This window comes from Oryctolagus cuniculus, chromosome 9, assembly GCF_051225735.1.
Source record: "Oryctolagus cuniculus isolate XC-2025 breed Fujian yellow rabbit chromosome 9, ASM5122573v1, whole genome shotgun sequence".
NCBI classification, from domain to species: Eukaryota; Metazoa; Chordata; class Mammalia; order Lagomorpha; family Leporidae; genus Oryctolagus; species Oryctolagus cuniculus.
This window is the reverse complement of record NC_142875.1, coordinates 78,928,617-78,951,803: the sequence shown is the minus strand read 5'-3', so window position 1 is coordinate 78,951,803 and position 23,187 is coordinate 78,928,617. Positions and strand designations below refer to the sequence as shown.

Genomic DNA, 23,187 nt, shown 5'->3' with positions numbered 1-23,187 from the left:
ATAAATACTACAACTTAATTTTTAATAGGTTCTATAGAGTGTATTATTAAATATCTATGAAAATGGTGGCAAATCGGTGTATAGTTGTGGCTGCCTGTTTATTATATTGAAAAAAAAAAAAAAGACATTACTGAGGAGAGATTTCATTGCCAAGGGAAGGCTAAGTGATTTTATGTGTTATTCTTTATTCCATCTGTCCTTATATTTTATTGTGTTGCATTTCACTGTTTTTCTTTTTTGACTCCACAGATAAATGTATCTTACCTACTTTGGCTTATAGTTCCTCTTAATGTCTGCATTGATGAGTGTTGACAGTGTGGGTGTCAAAATTTTTATCGCATACTTAGTCAGTGGTCTTTAAGATGGCAAATTCAGGAGCATTTTGTTTAAAAGTAACTGTTAAATGTGCCTGCAATGAGAAAGCTTGGGTTTAGACTTTGTAATTTTGAACTGTGAGAAGTTAATTCTTCTTAATTGTGAGTTTTTTTTTTTTTTTGTCATCAGACATTGTCTTGAATATGCATTTGAGTTGATTTCATTTAGTTTTGTTCCATCCATCTAGGAAGGTTTTATAGTGAGATAAATACTATGGAAACTCTAGAATTAGATATTTTATATAATTTTAATATTTTAAAATATTTCAGTGTATTTTAATACTAAAATAGGCTGGTTTCGAGGTTAAACCTTCTGAAAATGGTCAAAAGAGTTTCCCCATTTTACTGATATCTTAAATCTTAATTGGAAGTTAACTACTTCTGAATTTTTACTGACAATTACTTTCCCTACCATGTTTCTCAAGAGATTGATGACTTCCTTTTAAAGTGGGAGGAAGTATTAGATCTCAGGGGGAATCTTTAATTTTTCCAGAAGCTAGTTTGATTCTTATTAATAGAAAATGTTTACTTTAAAAGTCAACGCTAGTTATGGTAATTTGCTTGTTTTAATATAAAGCAAATTGAATATCCAGTTTTTGTCTTCTAAGTGCTGCCTTTGAACTGAACTTAGGTTATACTGTATATTCATTCTTATTTCAGTTAAAACTAGATTTATCTTTATGATACATTGCATCTCTAAATAATAGTATTATCTCAGAAATAATAAAATTTTAGGATCCTATTACATGAAAATTTTACATTGGCTTTTTTAAAAAAATTAAATATATAAAATAGATAAAGTTATAGTAAAATATCAAAACATTCTTGTAAATTTTAATGAAATAAAATGTAGTATATATACTTTCATTAGAAACAATTAGTTCTATTTGTTCATAATCAATATATATTATCGGTATTTGGGGCCAAGACTGTTGTGGTATATCTTAATGTGAAATAGGAAGCACTGGAGACATTATGAATATGCTAAGTTATTTTAGTATTTTTATAGTGTTTCATTATTTCCCTAAGTTCTAGCCCTTTCAAAAATGATATTTGAAATAAATATCATTTCCAAGTGTAATTGAAGCTTATTAAGAATTGGCAGGTAGTAATTATTTTGAAAAGAAAAACCATAATACCTGTAGATTTTCCATGTCCTTTTCCTTAAAAGGAGACAGAATAGATAAACCCTTAACTATTCCTGAAATAGAATTGCTTCTTACAGAACATGATATGTTATAGTACTATCTGTTGAAAAGTTTAGCAGTTTTATATAATGATTAATAATCAGCATACTTTTTGTCTTTTAAATAAAATATTCCTCTAAAAATCTATTCCTTGGTTGCTATACTTTTCAAGAGAATTTTCTATATTGTGTATATTAGGTTTGGCTGTCACAGATACTTGCTTTTTGCTTTATCCTATAAACCTAGATCCTCTACAGATGAACTGATGTGTTCTAGACAGGAAGTGGTATGTAGGAGATATAGGAATGGGCTGAAGTATCCTTTATATTTGCCTTTGTATCTAGGGGAGTTGGAAATAGGCAAGAATGGAGAGAAATTTTGTATGGCAGTACACAGAATTTTGCAAGTTTATTGTGAGCCCTGCAGCAATCCGATGCATTTTAGTTACTGGTAAGTTTGTTAAATTATGTTTGAAAATGTACCTCTTCGAAGATGGCCATCTATTTACTATTACGTCCACCATGTCAAATATACTTTATTTTAAAGACTTTTTAAACACTTTTTTTTAAAGATGTGGTATTACTATTGCATTGAGTTTTAGGTGTAAAGTAATTGATCAGTGAATGACTTTTAAATTGTTGTCATGGTTAATACTGAAGAGAAGTTACTTTTTTGAACAGCGGTCATATGTTAAGATTTTATAATTTAATAAAATTAATAGTTCCATTTTTGTAATAGAACTAGCCATTGTTTAGAGGTCTGAATTAATTCATTAGATATTTCAGAATCAGTAGTTCTTGTGACATGAAAGAATTTAAAAACTGGTGTCCTTATAATTTTATGTGGTTCTGCATTAGAGGGTGATTTATTGTAAGAAATACTTTGTTGCATTTTTTTTATGGACCATAGGGACCATTGTGAGACATGTATAGTCTTTGTTTTTGGCAGTGCTGATGTTTAGGAATCCACTTCCTCCCTAAATCACTAACTTGGGTGTAGGTAAGAATTCCATGAACAGATTAGGAAATTGGGTAATCTGTGACTGGTATTTTTCTTTAGTAATTTCAAACATTTAGGCAGAATTGTTATATGTAATATACTACTTAAGCAGTTATTTGTGAAGTGAACTTGGCTTTGATTCAGTTAATTTAAAATGGACTAGATTGCTTAATAGCTGTACTTCTTTAGAGAATTACTTTAAAAATTCCCAAGGGATTCTTCAGTGTTTTGTGTTTTTCTTGTAAATATCTACCTTTGACTTAAGGACAGAGTAAAAGAATATTATTGGTTTGTAATGTTAATTTATTTCTTTGTGTTTTAAAGATGTAGATCCAGTTAAAATAATAGAATCATAATTTCCTGTAATGAAGTACTTTATTTCCTGATACTGTGTACTTTCAGCTGACATTATGTATTCAGTCTATCAATTTTAATAATGCTAATGATAGTTTTGCTATTAATTCTTAGGAGAACAGTTCTGACTTGAACAGAAATATCTTCAGTATCAGAGAAATGTGTTGTCAATCATTTTGAAACCATAAGAGTTAGACTAATTCCGACTACAATAATTTAAGATTGCTTTTGGGCTTAAATAATTTTAAAATTTTCCTCATTACCAAATTTTCTTAATAACTTGTAATAATGAGTATGTCTACATTTAAAATATACTTGTATTTGTGGTTTTTCCCTTCTGACTATAACCAGGTAATTTAAGTTATATTAAAGACATTGTTAGTAGAGTTTAATTCCTAATAAAGATGATTTTTAGCAATTTATTGTATACTATAGTAATGATATACAATGAAGAAATATGTATTTCAGTTTTAGGGACTCTGTATTCATGTATCAGTGCTGTTGGTCAAATTTGTCACATGCAACTTCGTGCAGTAATACATTATCAAACATTAATTCAATGTGCTAATTGGTTTTCCTTTTGTTTCTTCATTCATTCATTCAACAGCCATGTCAAGTGTGTAATCTTTGGAACATATCTTTGTGTGCTTTTATGTGTCTGTGTATACACTAATTAATTGCCACTTTTCATTTCAATATTACACAAATCTTTTTTTTCCCCTGCTCTCATGAACTTTTTTGAGGGCATACTTGGATACAACTGACATGTTGCATATTTCTCTGGATTTTATTTCAGCAAAGTCTTTTTAAATAATAGGTCTAAATGAAACATTTTATTTAAAAAAAAGTTGTGTTCATCTAAAGCAGTATTAAATACATACTTAAAAATTCTCTAGAAAATGTTGTTATTCAAGAAATAATTATGAGAAGTTTTTATTATGAAAAATGACATACGTGTGTGTTTCTTATCTTAAATTTATTGAACAAATATATATATATATACACATTTATATACAGATAAACTTGCCATTTTATGGAGGAATAAAAAAACATGGTTATGGTTGAAAAGGGGGAAAACTTTTTATACTTGTGAGAAAATATATTGTATAATATAAGGTAAATTATGGTTGTTATCTTATTCATAATAAAATACTAGAGTGGAATACTATGTTTATAATAAACATTTAATGGTTGCATAATGAAATTATCTGTACTTTACATGCAGTGCTACTCTTTTGGCATTCCTGGTTGAACTACTTAAAAGCTCAGTAGCCATGCAAGAACAGATGCTGGGTGGAAAAGGCTTTTTAGTCATTGGCTACTTACTTGAAAAGGTAAGTGACATATATTAATGATTTCATTATGTATCTTTCAAAGTTGGACAACTAAGAATCACTAATTACATTTTGTTTCTCGTTTCCCTGTTCGACAGTTGGATAATCCTAATGTTTGCTCATTCACAAGCCATTATACATTTATACATAAGTACAGACATGAAATAAAAGTGGATAGTAAAAGTATAATTAGTGAAATAATCCAGAAATAGAAAAACCAACTGCATGTTCTCCTTTAATGGAAGCTAAAATTAAAATATGGGATATCATTTAATTGGAGTTAGAATTTAGAAAGAAAAAAAAAACTCAAAAAGACGGAAAGAAATACCTGTGTGTGCTGATATTGCTACAAATGTAGTTATGTGTAATCTTTGTCAAAATGCTACTGTAGTTTTAATGATCTGCGTTTATTTTAAGATTTATTGTTTATGGGTAAAATGGTTATCTTTACATTTGATTATTGTTTGTATAGCCCTTGCCTATATTCCTGCTGAAATAGTCTTTTTATTTATGACAGTCTTTATATTTAGTGAAATATTAGCCCTTGACTATAGTGGAAAAAGAAAGAGGGAGAGAGAGATGGCGAGAAAAAGAGACAAAGATAGAGAAAAAAAAATGAGAAAAGAAAGGAAAGAAAAAGAACTGGAGAGGGAGGAAGGAAGGGTGGGAGAATGATAGGGAAGGAGTGGGGATGAAGGGAATATCATTATATTGGAATTGTGTCAATGAACTACATTGAGTCTCATGTTAATATTACATTAACATGAACAAATAAAGTATCAGATGTTTAAATAGGAAAAAATATGGTGATATTTAGTTTAGGTGGATTTACTTTTTAGTTTTTGCTTTATTTTTAAATTATTTCAGATCCTTATTTTGTACTAACAGAAACATGATTTGATGCTCCTTGTTGCAGCTTTTTATATATTCAGATATCTCAAGTAGCTCCCTAAAATTAATATGTCATTTAAACAATTTAATTAGAATTAGATGGGCTTATTTTTTCCAATTTGTGTCATTTATGCCAGCCTCCTTTGCTAATGTTAAAACTGTACTCTTATGATAATAAATGCTGAAATTTAATTATGTTTCACAAGAGTTTACCTTTGTTACATAATTTCTTTAAATGTTAATGTGAGATTTCATGAATAATAGTATTATTTTTTCAAAGACATATCTGTCTCCCACAATTAGTACTGTCAAATCTCTTCTTATCAATTAACTCTTTAATTCTCAGCTTCTCTGAAAACCACTTGAGAAAAACAGATAAGCTATCAAATAAGAGGAATAAAATAATTTTTACCTTGGGGAATAAAACTGAGAAGACTTTTGGAAGTACCTGTCATTTCATCTTCAGTTGTTTAATATTTGAAATATGTATACCTGATCTTTGAAACAAGTGCTAATGTTTGTTTAATGATTGATGATTACGGGATGGTAGATTATCAGATAGATCCATCATTGGTATAATTTCTTTATTGAAGCTTTTTTTCTCCTGTAACATTAAGAACTTCATTAAGACCCAGTAGTTTATTTATTTTTTTAAGTTTTTTTAAATTTATTTTAAAGTCAGAGTTACACACAGAGAGGAGAGGCAAAGAGGGAGACTTTCCATCCTCTGGTTCATTCCCCAAATGACCACAATGGCCAGAGCTGAGCAAGTCCTAAGCCAGAAGCCAGGAGCTTCTTCCAGGTCTCCCACATGGGTGCAGGGGCCCAAGGACTTGGGCCATTTTCTGCTACTTTCTCAGGCCACAGCAGAGAGTTGGATCAGAATTAGAGCAGCCGGTACTCAAACTAGCGTCCATATGGGATGCCAGCACTGCAGGCAGCGCTTCACCTGCTATGCCAGAGCCCCTGCCCCAACTACTAGTTTATTTACTTAGAGGAGGAATGCTGTTTTCATACATTTAAAGTGTTTTGAATTATTTTTAGGAGTTATATGATATGCTGTATTCTGTATTAAGTAGATATTATGAAATGCCTTTGTTAGATTAATGAGTATGGCAGATGAATTTTCAGGATGCTTTTTCATCTGTGTACTGATTTTTCAGTATAATTATAAAGTCAGAATTCTTTTACACTTAAAACTTAAAGATATTGTTTAAAAATTTCAAAACAGAAAGATATATTTTCTTTTTCTTTCTCAAGAGTACTTGAATAGTTAACATCCTTTAAATTATACTGTCAATATAGTGGGTGCAAAGGCTGTCAAAAAGAAGGAAAATGGAATTAAAAGATAAATTTATTTTTCTGTAAATATTTTGAAATTTATTATTATAATACAAGTTTTCTTTGAACATTTGAATATTTCTTATTGTATCCCATTGGTGTATTAATTTGTATTTTTTCAGTATTTTGAATGAGGTTAAACATACACACTTATGTACATACAAACACACAGAACACACATATTTTACATTGTCTTGTTTCTCTTGAGAAATGCCTTGTTCATGGCCTTTACCAATTATCCTTATAAACCTTCAAGATACCCACAGGTAGGCAGCCTGTAATTTACATCTATGTCTCTAAGACTTTGCCTATTCTAGATTTTTCATGTAAGTGGACTCACTTAATTATTTTTATTTTATATATGGCTTATTTTGCTTTGTATAATTTTGCATAATCAAGATTTCAAGCTTCATCCATGTTATAGCAAATAGCAAAACTTTATTCCTTATGGTTGAATAATATTGCATGTTTATACTAGATTTTATCTATTAAAAACTCATAGCTTGGGCCGGCGCCGTAGCTCAATAGGCTAATCCTCCACCTTGCGGCGCCGGCACACCGGGTTCTAGTCCCGGTCGGGGTGCCGGATTCTGTCCCGGTTGCCCCTCTTCCAGGCCAGCTCTCTGCTATGGCCAGGGAGTGCAGTGGAGGATGGCCCAGGTGCTTGGGCCCTGCACCCCATGGGAGACCAGGAAAAGCACCTGGATCCTGGCTCCTGCCATCGGATCAGCACGGTTCGCCGGCTGCAGCGGCGGCCATTGGAGGGTGAACCAACGGCAAAAGGAAGACCTTTCTCTCTCTGTCTCTCTCTCTCACTGTCCACTCTGCCTGTCAAAAAAAAAAAAAAAAAAAAAAAAAAAAAAAAAAAAAAAAAAAACAAACTCATAGCTTGACAGACATTTGTCTTGTTTCTATCTTCTGGTTATTATGAACAGTGCTGTTATTAGTATTCATGTACAAGGTTTTTATTAACAATGGGTTTTCATTGCTCTTGAATGGATGCTACTAAGCAGTTCTGAGTTCTATGTTTAACCATATGAGGAACTGCCAGTGCTTCCCAAAATCCGTCAGTTTACATTCCTGCTAACAGAATTTGAGGGTTCCAATTTTTCCAATCCTTAATGCATTAATTTTGCCTATCTTTTTTGATCCTAGTCTTCTAGTAGATGTGAAATGGCATGTTTTTTAAAATATGCATTTCTGTGATGACTAACTATGTTGAATGCTTTTCATGTGCTTACTGCCTGTTTTCATGTGCATTTGGGGTATTTATTGATGTATCTTCTTTGGAAAAATGTCTTCACATATTTGCTCATTTAAAAAGATGAGATATTTATCTTTTGATAATTTAATTGAGGGATTTAAAAAAAATTTTAAAATATTTTTTATGTTATGCTTTCAAAGTTCCAATTTCAAATTTGTCATAGGTGTATAGAAACATAATTGGTATTTAAATTCAAGTGGTACATACAAATGTTGCTTTTCCTCTGTTAATTCTGGTAGTCTATAGATTTTTCAGAATTCTCTTTGTAGACAATAATATCATCAAAAATGATGGGTTTTGTCTTTTCCTTTCTATTATTTATCCTTCTTCTTGTTTTATTGTATCATCACACTTCTTGTATAGTGTTGAAGTTTTAATTGTGGTTATACGTCGTATTCCTGCTCTCACGATAATGCTTTTAACAGGTATGAGATTTACTAAAGACTACTTTTTGTAGATTTTTAAGTCAAAGAACTATTTCTAGTTTTAAGAATTTTATTTATCATAAACAGATGCTGAATTTTATCAAATGCAGTTCTACATTGCTTGAGAAGATTATGGCGATTATATATTTTTATTAATTTGATGAATTTCAATAATTAACTTCTAGTTATTAAACCTTCTTTATGTACCTGAACTCCCATTAAGTTTTTTTTGAAACGTTTATTTATTTATTTGAATTCAGAGTTAGAGAGAGAAAGAGACTGAGAGAGAGAGAGAGAGAGATCTTCCATCCACTGGTTCACTCCCCAGTTGGCTGCAACAGCTGGAGCTGTGCCTATCCAAAACCAGGAGCCAGGAGCTTCTTCCAGGTCTCCCACGTGGGTGCAGGGGCCCAAGGACCTGGGCCATCTTCTACTGCTTTCCCAGGCCATAGCAGAGAGCTGGATCGGAAGTGGAGCAGCCAGGATTTGAACCAGCACTCATATGGGATGCCAGCACTGCAGGTGGCAGCTTTACCTGCTGTGCCACAGTGCCAGCACCCCATTTAGTCTTAAATCTACTGTTATTCCAAACTAGTTTTTATGCTTGCACTTCCCTTGATATGGTTCATGTCACTGGAAGCAGTGGCTTTCATACATTATCCTGTGATTATTTCTTAGTCTTCATGTTATTTGACCTCTTTGATATGTTTTGTAGTAAGTTTCTCTGTTTTTTCTACTTTCTTAGCCTCTTTTTCTCTCTTATAATAGTTCTTCTTTCTAAATGCTGAAGTCTTCCTTTTCCTTGTACTGAATCTTTCTCTTTCTCTGTCTATAGTAGTACCTTGCTCTATTTGAGCATATCCATTTCCTTAGCCTTCATTATCTTGTAAATATTAATTACTCTCAAGTGTTTCTCCCATGTTCAGTTAAGTTCCTCTTGCATGTTTAATAATTTTCACAAATCTAAATTAGCCAGACTTTTCTTTTGACTTTTCTCTCAGATCTTTTTTCATCAGTTTTCTATGTCTTGATTAATGGCATTGTCATTAAATGGGTAGTGCAGACAAAAACCCTTAATCCTTTTAATCCTTCCTTTCACATACTGGATCCAAACTATTGTCCTACTATCAGAATCTATTAGCAATCAATTACTGTTTCCTATTTACTACTCCTCTCCTTTTTATCTCTATTGATACCACCTTAGAACAAATCATCCTCTTTTTACTTTTAGCTATCACATATCTGTTTTTGCTTGCAGTTAGACCAGTCCAACTAAAATGTGCCATATCTTACTACTCATCACAGTCAGAATGAAATCATAAGTCTTATACCCCTGATATAACTCTCATCACTCTTCTTGCTTTCTCTGTTTCAGCCAAATCAAGGCCTCTTTGCCTTTCCTTTAAAAACTGAAGTGGTAAACATGTCCATCTCTGGTCTTCTGTGTTTCCTTTTCCCATTGCTTCTGCAGATATAAACTGGTTTGATTCTGTACTTTCAGAATTTTGCTTATATGACTGGTTGTTAGGGAAGTTCTATTACTTTCATAATCATCACTATCTCCCTACTCTACTGTTTTTATAGGACCATTCGGAAATGCTTTACATTGTTAATTTTCTTCTTATTTCCACTAGAATAAAGAAGACTTTGTGAAAGCAGGGAAAGTATATATTTTATATTTCCTTATTGTTATATTCTCAGCACCTAGAACAGTGCCTGCCTCCATAAATATTTGTTGAACTGAATTGAATAAATGAAAATATCTTGCATGCTTCCATGATTACCTATAAAGGTGAATGTTCATATGTTTTTTTTAATATTTATTTTATTTGGGCCGGCACCGTGGCTCACTTGGTTAATTCTCCGCCTGCCGCGCCAGCATCCCATATGGGCACCCTCTTCTAGTCCCGGTTGCTCCTCTTCCAGTCCAGTTCTCTGCTGTGGTCCAGGAAGGCAGTGGGGGATGGCCCAGGTGCTTGGGCCCCTGCACACACATGGGAGACCAGGAGGAAGCACCTGGCTCCTGGCTTCAGATCGGAGTAGCTCCTGCTGTGGTGGCCATTTGGAGGGTGAACCAACAGAAGGACGACCTTTCTCTCTGTCTCTCTCTCTCTCACTGTCTAACTCTGTCAAATAAATAAAATAAATAAAGAGTTATTTTATTTATTTGAAAGAAATTTACATAGAGAGGTAGAGCCAGAGAGAGAGAGAGAGAGAAAGAGAGGTCTTTCATCCACTGTCTCACTCCCCAAATGGCCACAATGGCCAGAGCTGAGCTAATCTGAAGCCAGGAGCCAGGAGCTTCTTCCAGGTCTCCCACGTGGGTGCAGGGGCCCAAGCACTTGGGATATCTTCCACTGTTTTCCCAGGTCATAGGAGAGATCTGGATTGGAAGTGGAGCAGTGGGACTTGAACTGGTGCCCATATGGGATACCAGTGCTACAGACTACGGCTTTAAACCATTGCGCCACAGCGCTGGTCCATATTGTTTTATTTTTTAACAATCAGAAACCACTATAGTAGTATAGTTAATAGAGGTTCCATTTATTAATACATTTGGACTGTCTCTTTAAAAAAAGTGCTTTTGGTATATATATGAGTTAGAAGAAAACTTGGTAGTGATTCTGTATATTCACAGAGATATTTTTGTTTGTGGTTTATAGAAAGTATGATTCAAAGTAGCTGAACATAAAGGAAACATGCTAGCTAATATATTGGAAGTCTAGTGCTAGATGGCTATGTTAGCTTTTTTTTTTTTTTTTGTTACTATAATGAAATAACTGGAGAGACTACTTCATATCAATAAAATGTTTTTATTTGACTCACCATTTTGGAGTTGCAAGGTCAAGAGGCTACATCTGATGATGGCCGCCTTACTGGGGGTGTCCTGAGAAAGCAAGAGGTATCACATTGCAAGGCATAGGGAATGCACATGTTTATCTGTATTAGTTGCTTTTTCCATAAAGTTATCAGGATTCAATAATGGGGGTTCTACCCTAATTACATTATATAATCCTAATCACTTCCCAAATACCTCACCTCTAAACAACGTAGATTGTCTTCACTCTCTTAATATCTTGCAATGGGGACTATATGTCAACACATGAACTTTGGGAGACAGTATCAAACCATAGCAATGGGTTATCAGTCATAGTCATAGCAGGAAATAATGGCTTATTCAATCTGGGTTATTGAGAAATGTTAAATGCAAGGTTGTTTGAAGATTTGTGGGCATTGTTAAGAGAATTCAGGAAGGTTTGAAGAGAGAAGGGAGTTAGGTGTTTAGTACAACTCAAAAGAGTTATTTTAGCTCTAGGAGTAGGGTACCTGAATGGAGTATTGTTTTTAGTAAAGCAATATTATGAACTAACTTTAAGTGGTAAAGCCGGGGAATAAATACCTCAATTTCATTTTCTTCTTGTCTTTTAATTTCCTGCTGATATCTCCAACTAGTCAAAACCCACTGGAAAAAGAATAGGGAAGGTTGGGGAGCCAACAAGACAGATTCAGTAAGTTGGCTTCAGAGTTGAGTTATCTGTCTCAATAATGTCATCAATGATGCTGTTTTGTCTGCATCTTTCCTATTCCACATAAAATGCTGATTTTATGCTAACCCTGGTAGCTTTTGTGGTCATGGGAAAGCTTCCAGGGGAACATGGTACTGTAGACCTTCACATCCAGGTGAAGAGTAGGAGTGCTGCTTTCTCCCAGTTACTGAACAACACCCTTCCCTCCAATCTGTTTGATAGTCTTAGATCTTGGCATACTTGGAACCAACAGCTGTTGCCATGAAAATGCTAAATTTTGATGCTTGGCCTCTGAAGTAATCATTGCTTTCTTTCAGAACACACCCACACAAATCACCACCAAAAGCAACAAACAATAAAAAGAAATGATTATTATGAGTGGCTTAGACTATGTGGAACTCAACCTCGGAGTCCTAGCCAGAGTAGAATGCATACTAGGATCAACCTCTTCATGATGTACCTCTACCAATTAAAATCACTTTCAATGATTTATTTATATAATCATGCATGTTCTATGTATATAATATGGTTTCTTAAATAAAAACGAACATTTCTAGCAACTTATTCCATTATAAACTGCTTTGAATTTTGGAAAGATTTACATTTATTGAGTAGACATTTCTCTTGTGACATTGAGTCTACCTATTTGGCTTAATTTTGGAGTTGATACTGTACCTTTTTTCTAATTGTTCAGATGCCACTTCAAAAATGTTTATTCATATCTTGTATAATACTTAAAACTTAAGTATTCCATAACCACACAAAATAATGTCATATAGTTCAAACTCCAGAGCTTACATTTCCTATGAGAACTAAATTGTGTTTATCTAATGTCCGTGTATCTGTAACTATAAATTTCTTTTTATGAATTTCTTATTAGAATAACTTTTTGAGAAAATGAAAGCAAGTACTAAAATATTTTAAACTAATAAATCAAAGTAAACATATTAAAAGTACATTTGTATATCTTCTTTCATCCTTTCCTAATCTGTTTATGTTTCTCCTTATCTGTTCTCTTCTTATGCTATTCTTGAATTTGACATGAATTCAGTTAAATATTTGCTAAGGAATTAAAGTAGTGAATGGCAAAAGATGAACAAGATAGCATGCATGCTTTCTTGTATCAGGACATAGAGATATGAGTAAATAATAAAAAAAAAAAGAAACTGGATTTAACAAGTCTGATTTGTGAAAAAGCATGCTAAGGTCTTTGAAAAATGACATTTCTTTTTTGCAAATTAAATATAAATCTAAGAAAAACGGAAAAGAAAGAGAAAAAACAATCAAAAAAAAAAAGAAATCAATACTACTTATAAGTTAACATGCTTCTTTTGAAGAGAACATTCATTTTATACCTAGTTGTGTTTTGTATAGGCCAATAAAAAGATGCAGTGTTAGAAAAAGTTAAATTTTTATTTGCATTTGATTTATTTGAGAGGAACTTGGAAGATGGGAGGGATGGAAGGACATGGAGAGAGCAAATGAGGAAGAAAGCACTGCCTCATCCATTGATTATCTTCTGAAAAGCCTTCTGGGCCATGCTGAAGCCAGGAGTTGAACTAAATTCAGCCACATGACCGAGTCCCAACTACTTGCTCTATCTCCTGCTGCCTCCCATAGTCTACAAGGACTGCAGTGGGAGAAAGAGCCAGGACCCAAACCTAGGCACTTCAGTGTGGGATATGGGCATCCCAAGCAGCATCTTAATCATTAGGCCAAATCCTTCCTGAAAAAATATTTCTTAATGATGAATTTTAGAATTAAAAATTAGTCTCTAATAACATTAATTTGAATGATATTGGCATAGTTTTTTTTTTTTTTTTTACTAATGTGGCAGGACTCATGTGTTGTGTGTACTGTACCTTTTATGATATGTAGCAAGTTCAAAACTACTTTCTAAATTCTGAATTACATCCTTAAATGAATATGTTCATAATGGTCAACTTATTTTTATATTACAGTTTAGTGTTGTCTTTATAAGCATATGACAGTTTTTCTAAGTGGAAGCCTGATATCTGAACATTTATCTAGGAATAGGATCTGACTATATTGTATTTCAGAATTGTAAGTATAATAGCATAATAGATCATATTCTTGAAATCAGTACCACTAAATAAAAAATTGAATATATAAGAAAACTATTTGAAATTATAACCATTGAAGGAAGTTACTGAAGTTGTATGTAAACATTGATCTCTTATTTAAATTTTATTCTTACTTATATGAATAAAATATTCTAGAATTTACAGCAATTCCTCCTGTCTTTTTAAGTTGTTTTAAACAAGAATGCCTGATCCTTACTTTTTAACCCCTTAATTCAGCTGTTTCTTGTTATTTTGTGAACTTTTAATGTAAAATCACACTCTAGGGCTTGGTTTAAATTTTGTAAGCTACTGTTTATATATAATACCATTGAAATTTTTGTCAAAAACATAATCCTGTGAATATAAAATCATTGTTAGCCTATTTGTGATTAGAACCAATTAAATGCCACCTCATCAAACCCTCTTCCGTAAATTTCTGAATTGCTCCACTTTTTTACATGTGCTTATTAACATGCTATATACTTCACCTTTTCATTTTATTTATGTCATTTTCCTGTCTTTTCCTCCCTTAGAATGTAAATTCTGTGAGGGCAGGGTTTTTTCAGTTTTGTTAATTGCTCTTTTCACAGTGCCAAGGAGGGTGCCTGGCTAATAGTAAGTACTCAATATATGTGTTTTCTAAATGTCTATATGAAAAGTCTTGAGCTCTACAGTTTAAGGTTTGAGAAATGGATGCAAGTGAACTAAAAGTTGAGGGAACATCATGGAGAAAATAAATGGACCAAAGTGAAATCACATACTGAAATTTTCCCAAAGAAATACTTTGATTGAAAAAAGTTGTTTAGTTTGAATTTGAGAACTTGAAACTGTCCTTACCAATCTTTATTGTCTTCTTACTTAATTCATTCATTGTAAAATAGCAATCATTTGAGGTTGAGAACCATTAGAAATATGAAAATGTATAACTTGTAGGTCAGATTTCAGCTGCAGGGATGTGGGTAAAATATAGGGAAGGAAATTTGGCAAGAGAATTTTAGTCCTTTTTCAATCTTGATTTAGGTGTGCTATAGGTTTGAGTGGCAATTGATTCTTTATCCTAACACTGGGAGGGTGGTGATACTACTAAAGGAGTCACTAGAAGAGGAAGAAAGGACTTTTTTTTAAAAAAAGATTTTATTTATTTATTTGAGATGTAGAGTTACAGACAGTGAGAGGGAGAGACAGAGAGAAAGGTCTTCCTTCTGTTGGTTCACTCCTCAGATGGCTGCAATGGCTGGAGCTGAGCCAATCCAAAGTCAAGAGCCAGGTACTTCTTGGAGCAGCCGGGACTAGAACCGGCACTCATATGGGATGCCGGCGCCACAGGCAGAGGATTAACCTACTGCGTCACAGCGCCGGCCCCAGAAAAGACTTTTTTTAATGTTTGACTTATTATGTTTTATGAAGGTTTTTTTCTGTCATAACATTTTTATCTTAAATTATTTTTTAGGATGGCATTGTTCAATTCATATATATTTCAAGTATCACATGCAATTTAAACATTTCCAGTAAAATGTTACAGCTGAAATTAATTAATAATATATTTCATTTAAATTATTATACACAAAATATCATCATTTCAACATATGTTCAATAAGAAAGAGTAAGAATTTTTACATTCTTTTTTTTCATTCTGAGCTATCAAATTCCAGCATGTAGGCCTTACAACACATTTCATTTTGGACTAACATCATTTCAACTGCCAAGTAGCCATATAGGATTATTTGCTAGTGTATTGGGAAGAGCAACTTTAAGGTTTAATTGGAATTTTGCAGGGTCTCTTGTTTCTCTAAATACCATTGGTAATAGATTACATATTGTTGATGGCAGCTGAAAATGGTTGATGGGAAATAATCAGCAGAAAGTTAGTGTTACAAAGCTGTGGAAGCATAAGATACCGTCCAAGGAGGGTGTATTTCTGGAGGTGACTGAGGAAATAATATTTTAAGCAAAGAATGCTGAGAAATAATCTGAGGATCATGAAAGCCAAATAAGTACAGAATATCCAGGAAAGTCAAATTTGCTTTTTCTGTCAGAAACTGGATTCATCAGAAAGTTTTATACTCAGGAAGGTTCACTGCATTTGTCAATGTAGAACTCATAACTTTTGAAGAAATGATTCAGTAGAATAGTAGAATTATGTATTTTGAGTTTGGTTTGAAGTTAGTTTGAAAATATTTCTGTTTCAGAGCATTCTGTCTCTCTCTCCCTTTTTTTGGTATATGGTAGTTATTTAAATATTTTAATATCTATGCCTAGATCTCCTTTTCTTAGTTTCTACAAAAATAGAAGGAAATCATTCTTATTAATAATTTATTTAATTTCTTTTGCTTGAGCTAAGAATAACATTATTTAACCCAAGTTATTTGTAATTATCCAGGAAAGGTCTTTAGATTGCTTCTAAGCTACCACTCAAATATTCTATAATTCTAGGTTTCTTAATATAATTGTATTTAAAAAGCAAAATTATATAAAATTTTCATTTTATGTACGCATGCTTGGTCAAAATTAAAGTTTGATATCCTGGATATTTTTAGCTATTTCTATTTTCTTGTTTTAGTCATCAAGAGTTCATATAACTAGAGCTGTGTTGGAGCAATTTTTATCCTTTGCAAAATACCTAGATGGTTTATCTCATGGAGCACCTTTGCTGAAACAGCTTTGTGATCACATTTTATTCAACCCAGCTATCTGGATCCATACACCTGCAAAAGTATGGATTTTATTCTTATTCATTTTATGTTACTGTAATGTTATAAATGATAGTTATTAAATCTAAAATGTCCAATAGAAAGCATTAAGAAATTTCATCTTATTTAATATCAATCAAATGAAATTGTGTTAGGTAGTATCAGAGATGAAAAGATTAAATATATAAGTATAAATATAAATAAAACTATAGTAAAAAATCAGGCTTAGTCTAACACTGCATTCTAATGGCAGTAGATGTGGAAGATTCTCTTCCAAGGAAGAGAATTTGGTATACCAATTATTGAAAGAGTAGAGTAACAGAACATAATGGGAAGAAAAGAGAATTGTATTGATTACTGTGATTATTTTAATTGGAAATTGCTTTAATTTTGAACACAGAATTTGTCATGGCATGGAAATGATTCTTCTTAAATAAATATTTTTCTGGATAGTAAGGTTTAATTCTTACTATTTTGCTTACCTTAATTTATTTGTACAGTCTACTTGTAGAAATCAGTAAGAAGATATGCTGATTTTGAACTGTGTTTTACAATTTTACAATCTTCCATATATCTAGTTAGATAATGCCTAAGTTCTGATTTTTGTTATTGTTCATCTTCTTAATTATTGCACTAACCTCAAACCTGAAGTTTCTTCAGTCTATTAAATACGATTTTTGACTTACCATATCAGTGCTTTCACATATGTACACAATCAGGTAGTATGGCAATGGGTGAAAAAAATTTGAAATTACATTAATTATTCAGATATAGTATTTTTGCAAACATGTTGTAGCTGATTGCTGTAAATTTTGTTCCCGTGAAGAAATACATACATTTGAGCTACTGATGGGCTTTAATCTACTTGACTTTAAAATAAAAATTTAATCTGTCAGATTAGTTTCAGTTGAGTTATTGAATCATTTTAAATTATTTGTCAATTACTATTAGATAACATTCGTTAAAACAAGTTTTGTTAGATTGTGTTGATTGTAGTCTATTTACTTTATGTAATAGGTTCAACTTTCCCTCTATACATATTTGTCTGCTGAATTTATTGGAACTGCTACCATCTACACCACCATACGCAGAGTAGGGACAGTGTTACAACTAATGCACACTTTAAAATACTACTATTGGGTTATTAATCCTGCTGACAGTAGTGGCATTACACCTAAAGGATTGGGTAAGTATAGCACTACCACTGTGTTGATACACTGTGATTTTTCTATTATACTGAACAAATTTTATATTTGTTAGATAAATCTATTTTTATTTTGCCTTGCAAATAAAGGATTCATGTCATAACCATAAAAATATTAGTATGTATTTCTCTGCATTGATTGGTTTATGACAAGTATAATTATATCTAATTGTTACTAAGTACTTGCAGTTTAAATGGAAGAGGTGCCGTTCCTGTTCCTTTATATATACTGATCCATTTAATTCTTACAAAATATTCTCTGACAAAAGAGTGTTGTTATGCTCATCACAATAAAGAAGAAAAAAAACAGGGGCCAGTGCTGTGGCCTAGTGGACTAAGCCTCTGCCTGCCACATCAGCATCCCATAAGGTCACCAGTTCAAGTCCCAGCTGCTCCTCTTTTGATCCATCTCTCTGCTAATGTCCTGGGAAAGCAGTAGAAGATGGCATAACTGCTTGGGTCCCTGTACCCATATGGGAGACCTGGAAAAAGCTCCTGGCTCCTGGCCATGAATTAGTCCAGCTCCAGCCACTGCAGCCATTTGGGGAGTGAACCAGTGGATTGAAGACCTTTCTGTCTCTCTCTCCCTCTGTCTCTGTAACTCTGCCTCTCAAATAAGTAAATAAATCTTTAAAAAAACTGAGGCAAAGAGATATAAAATTTGTCCAAAATATTAAATAGTAGCAAAGTAAAAATAAAAGCAAGAATTACTATGATAATAATTGTCTCCACTGAGGTGGAATAGTGGATGGGATCAGGAAGGTTATACACTTATGTATTCTGTATGTGTGCTGAATTTCATAATGAAAAAGGTTTTTGAAAAAGAAATAGCAAGTTTTGATAAGGAAGGAAGGGGCACTTTGTGTACTACTGGTAGGAGTAGAGCAAAAAATGTGAAGAGCAGTCTAGGAAATGAACAGATTTCTCAATAAAAGGTGGAATGGATTACTTGGATGATAAGGTGAATCCACATATAATAATGAATATGAAAAGATTTGTTGTGTGAATAAGCAGATATTATAAATTATGCATAGTAGTTGACATTTGGCCTACTGGTTGATTCCAGTTGAGAACTTGTATCCTGTATCAGAGTCGTCCTTTATTTGGAGTCCTGTCCCATTTTGGAGTTTGATACCCAGCTTTGGCTCCCAATGAAAGCTTCCAATTTCAGCTTCCTGCCCATGTATATCCTGGGAAGCAGCACATGATAACTCAAGTAGTTGTGTCCTAGCTACCCCTGTGAAAAACCTGTATTGTGTTTTTGACTCCTGATTTCAGCCTGATTCAGCCCCTGGCTACTGTGAGCATTTGGGGTATGAACCAGCAGAAGGGAGTTCTGCCTGTTTCTCTTTCTTGACTCTCGGTCTCCCAAATAAATTTTAAGGAAATTGTTTTTAATTATATATGAGGGGATTATGCTTTTATTTATTTAATTTATTTTTTTTTAAGATCTTGTTTATTTTTTTGTAAGGCAGAGTTACAGAGAAGCAGGAGCAGAGAGAGGGTCTTCCATCCACTGGTTCACTCCCCAAAGATGGGCCAATCTATTGCTGGCGCCGCGGCTCAATAGGCTAATCCTCCACCTAGCAGCGCCAGCACACTGGGTTCTAGTCCCAGTCGGGGCGCCGGATTCTTTCCAGGTTGCCCCTCTTTCAGGCCAGCTCTCTGCTGTGGCCCGGGAAGGCAGTGGAGGATGGCCCAAGTGCTTGGGCCCTGCACCCCATGGGAGACCAGGAGAAGCACCTAGCTCCTGCCTTTGGATCAGCACAGTGCGCCGGCCGTGGTGGCCATTGGAGAGTGAACCAACGGCAAAAGGAAGACCTTTCTCTCGGTCTCTCTCACTATCCACTCTGCCTGTCAAAAAAAAAAAAAAAAAAAAAAAAGATGGGCCAATCTGAAGCCAGGAGCCAGGAGCTTTATCTGGGTCTCTCATACAGGTACAGGGGCCCAAGCACTTGACTATCTTCCTCTGCTTTCCCAGGCACATTAGCAGGGAGCTGGATGGGAAGTGGAACAGCCGGGACTTTTACTGGTGCCTGTGTGGGATGCCCGCACTGCAGGCAGTGGCTTTACCCACTATGCCACAGCACTGGCCCCAGGCTTTTATTCTTTAAAATTTTATTTATTTTCACATTATTTGAAAAGCAGAGGTGCAGAGAAGGGGGTAGAGAGAGAGAGAGAGAGATATCAGAATTCTATCCAATGGTTCATTTCCTAAGTGCTTGCAATAGCCAGGGCAGGGCCAAGCCAAAGCAAGGGGTCCAAAGCCTAATCCTGGTTTAGTACGTGGGAGGGAATGACCCAAATAATTGAGCCATAACCTGCTGGCTCCTGTGGTACACATTATCAAGAAAGTGGATTGGGAGCAGAAGAGCTGTGGCTTCAGCCATACATTCCAATAGGGGATGTGAGTATCCCAAGTAGCCACTTTACTGCTAGGATCATACCTTTAAAACTTATACATCAGCTATATAAATCTTGGCTACTTCAATAAAGGCTTAATGTCCCTGGATTTTGATGATTTTAGTTATATTTCTTAAATGTATACTGTGTGTTAATAGGTGTTACATGTATAATTTCACATTCTCATTTTTATTGGTAGATAATTTTGTAATTACTTTAAAATCTAGATATAATAGAACTGATATGTACATTTTTAACTTTTCATTATCATTTTCATTACTGACTACATAAACATTTATTGAGTGTCTACTATTTTGTTTTCTTTCTATATGCAAGTGACATGGAAGAAATAGCCTCTGAAACAAATAATTGTGATACAATAGAGTGACACTTTTTTCCATACATTGTTATATGATGCAAAAGTTGAAAAGAGCAAACTAAATGAAAGTACGCTCAACTGAGGATGGAAGAAATATTGAAAAAACTTTTGTTAATAATAAATAGGAAGGATTATCTGCGTAAATACTTGGTGGTTTTTAATTTATCAATGGATAGTAATATTTTTTAGTTTTAAAAAAGTTATATTTCCCTAAATCTGAAAATTTATTTTTGGGTAACATGTTAAAAATTGTAAATCATTTTACTGCTAATAAATACCATAATAAGTAAAATTACCAAAGAATTTCACAGTATTCTAACATAATTGCCTTAAGCACTTTTCTTTTTTTAACTGTTTTATTCTAGATGGTCCCCGGCCATCCCAAAAAGAAATAATATCACTAAGGGCATTCATGCTACTTTTTCTGAAACAACTCATTCTAAAGGTAAAGCTATTTTACATAATTCTAACCTACAATATATTAGATAAAAATAATTTGTGTCATAGTTTAAAATCATTAATATTAAATTAGCAATAAAGGTAGCTTTGAGTTGCTTTCAAAATTCCATAAATCTTAATGTTAGCTTTTGATGATCTTAACTTTTGTATAAATGCTCTTTTAAATTCTTTGTACTGAAGAACGTAGCAAATCTTGACAAAGAACACGTGAATCAGAATTGTGCATAAAGATTTTATTCTAGGAAACTGTATTCCACTTTAAAAAGGGTTACATAATGGTTTTTTTTTTTTTAATGTATTTTTTTTTTTTTTTTGACAGGGAGAGTGGATAGTGAGAGAGAGAGACAGAGAGAAAGGTCTTCCTTTTGCTGTTGGTTCACCCTCAAATGGCCGCCACGGCTGGCGCGCTGATCCGAAGGCAGGAGCCAGATGCTTCTCCTGCTCTCCCATGGGGTGCAGGGCCCAAGCACCTGGGTCATCCTCCACTGCCTTCCCGGGCCACAGCAGAGAGCTGGCCTGAAAGAGGGGCAACCTGGAAAGAATCCGGCGCCCCGACTGAGACTAGAACCCGGTGTGCCTGCGCTACTAGGTGGAGGATTAGCCTACTGAGCCGTGGCGCCGGCCAGCATAATGTATTTTATCACAGGATTTTCTAAAGATTAAGATAAAGACAAAAGTAAACTTGGTTTAAAATGTACAAAATTGTTGAAATTGTTGTAAACTCTTCCATTTGTAGTATTATTTATTTATTTTTATTTTTTTTTGACAGGCAGAGTGGACAGTGAGAGAGAGACAGAGAGAAAGGTCTTCCTTTGCCATTGGTTCACCCCCCAGTGGCCACTGTGGCCGGTGCACTGTGGCCGGCGCACCGCACTGATCTGAAGGCAAGAGCCAGGTGCTTCTCCTGGTCTCCCATGGGGTGCAGGGCCCAAACACTTGGGCCATCCTCCACTGCACTCTCAGGCCACAGCAGAGAGCTGGCCTGGAAGAGTGGCAGCCGGGACAGAATCCGGCACCCTCTCCAGGACTAGAACCCGGTGTGCTGGCACCGCAGACGGAGGATTAGCCTATTGAGCCATGGCGCTGGCCCATTTGTAGTATTTTAAACAATGAACAAAATGACTAGAAAATAGTAATATGAATACAGTTAGAGTATGGAAACATACTAATGTTGATAATGAATATCAATCAAGTATTCATAACTTTAAAAAAAGTTACAGTTGTATTTAATTTTAAGCAACATAGTCTATGAGTGGTGAGGTAGCTGGTAAATTTAATTAAAATGTCACTGCTTTTAAATTATTTTAAAGTGATCTTATGAATCCTTTATTTTTTAGATTTAGATTTATTTTTAGATTTAAATTAAATATTTTTTGTTAATAGGATCGAGGGGTCAAAGAAGATGAGCTTCAGAGTATACTAAATTACCTACTTACAATGCATGAGGTAAGAAATGTTAAGAGTTTTCTTTTTTAATTATTTTATTGAGTCCTTGAATAAAATTTTAACTAAATAAATGTTGGTCATCATTTATTATGCAGGATGAAAATATTCATGATGTGCTACAGTTACTGGTGGCTTTAATGTCAGAACACCCGGCCTCAATGATACCAGCATTTGATCAAAGAAATGGAATAAGGTATGATTGTGGTATAAAAATATTATTATTAGAATTTAATGGATTATAGTTGTATGTCCTAGAATGACACCTATTCTTTGGATGTCTCAATAAATATAGCAAAATCTTATGTAAAGAGGAAATAAATGGAAAAAAGCTTCTATTACCCCTCTAATACTCCAAGAAACTGATGCAGTGTATGTAAAATTGTCTCAGAAACCAAGGGTAGTAAATTGTTGTGACTATAGTAAAGACATTGCCAATAGTGGGAAGAACAGTTTTTTTAAAGAAGATAAGAAAAAACACAGTGTGTATCAGCCAAGAGATGCAAGAAAACTATATGATGTTAGGCTCAAGAGAGAGAAAGCAGCACAATTTGGAAGGTCTATACAGTGGTAATAAGTTTAGAACTTCCAGTTTTAGCTCTGAGGATAGCTACATTTTCGGATTGTGAACTTGTATTTTGTCTTTCAAGGTTATTTCTACTCTTCAGTGTTCTTATGATCTCACTATTTTAGTTTTCACATGTTTCTATTTTTGAACTTGACTTTTTTAATTACTGCTTGGTTTTAGACCCTAAAAGTTCTGAAAATAGATTTGAGTATAAACACATACATATTTAGGCATTTGAAGAAAAAATCATCTTCCAAGGTA

General features: G+C 33.8%; 1 protein-coding gene across 10 annotated transcripts in view; it reads left to right on the top strand.

Moving 5' to 3' along the window:
• Positions 1-23,187, top strand: part of NBEA (neurobeachin) — a 732,675-nt gene that overhangs the window by 163,751 nt on the left and 545,737 nt on the right. For all 10 annotated transcript variants that reach the window (XM_070049020.2, XM_070049018.2, XM_051831739.3 and 7 more), the window contains exons 11-16: positions 4,140-4,248; positions 16,341-16,493; positions 17,488-17,656; positions 20,822-20,901; positions 22,299-22,361; positions 22,457-22,554. In XM_070049020.2, coding sequence (XP_069905121.1) covers positions 4,140-4,248; positions 16,341-16,493; positions 17,488-17,656; positions 20,822-20,901; positions 22,299-22,361; positions 22,457-22,554 — 672 coding nt within the window. The remainder of the gene's footprint in view (positions 1-4,139; positions 4,249-16,340; positions 16,494-17,487; positions 17,657-20,821; positions 20,902-22,298; positions 22,362-22,456; positions 22,555-23,187) is intronic.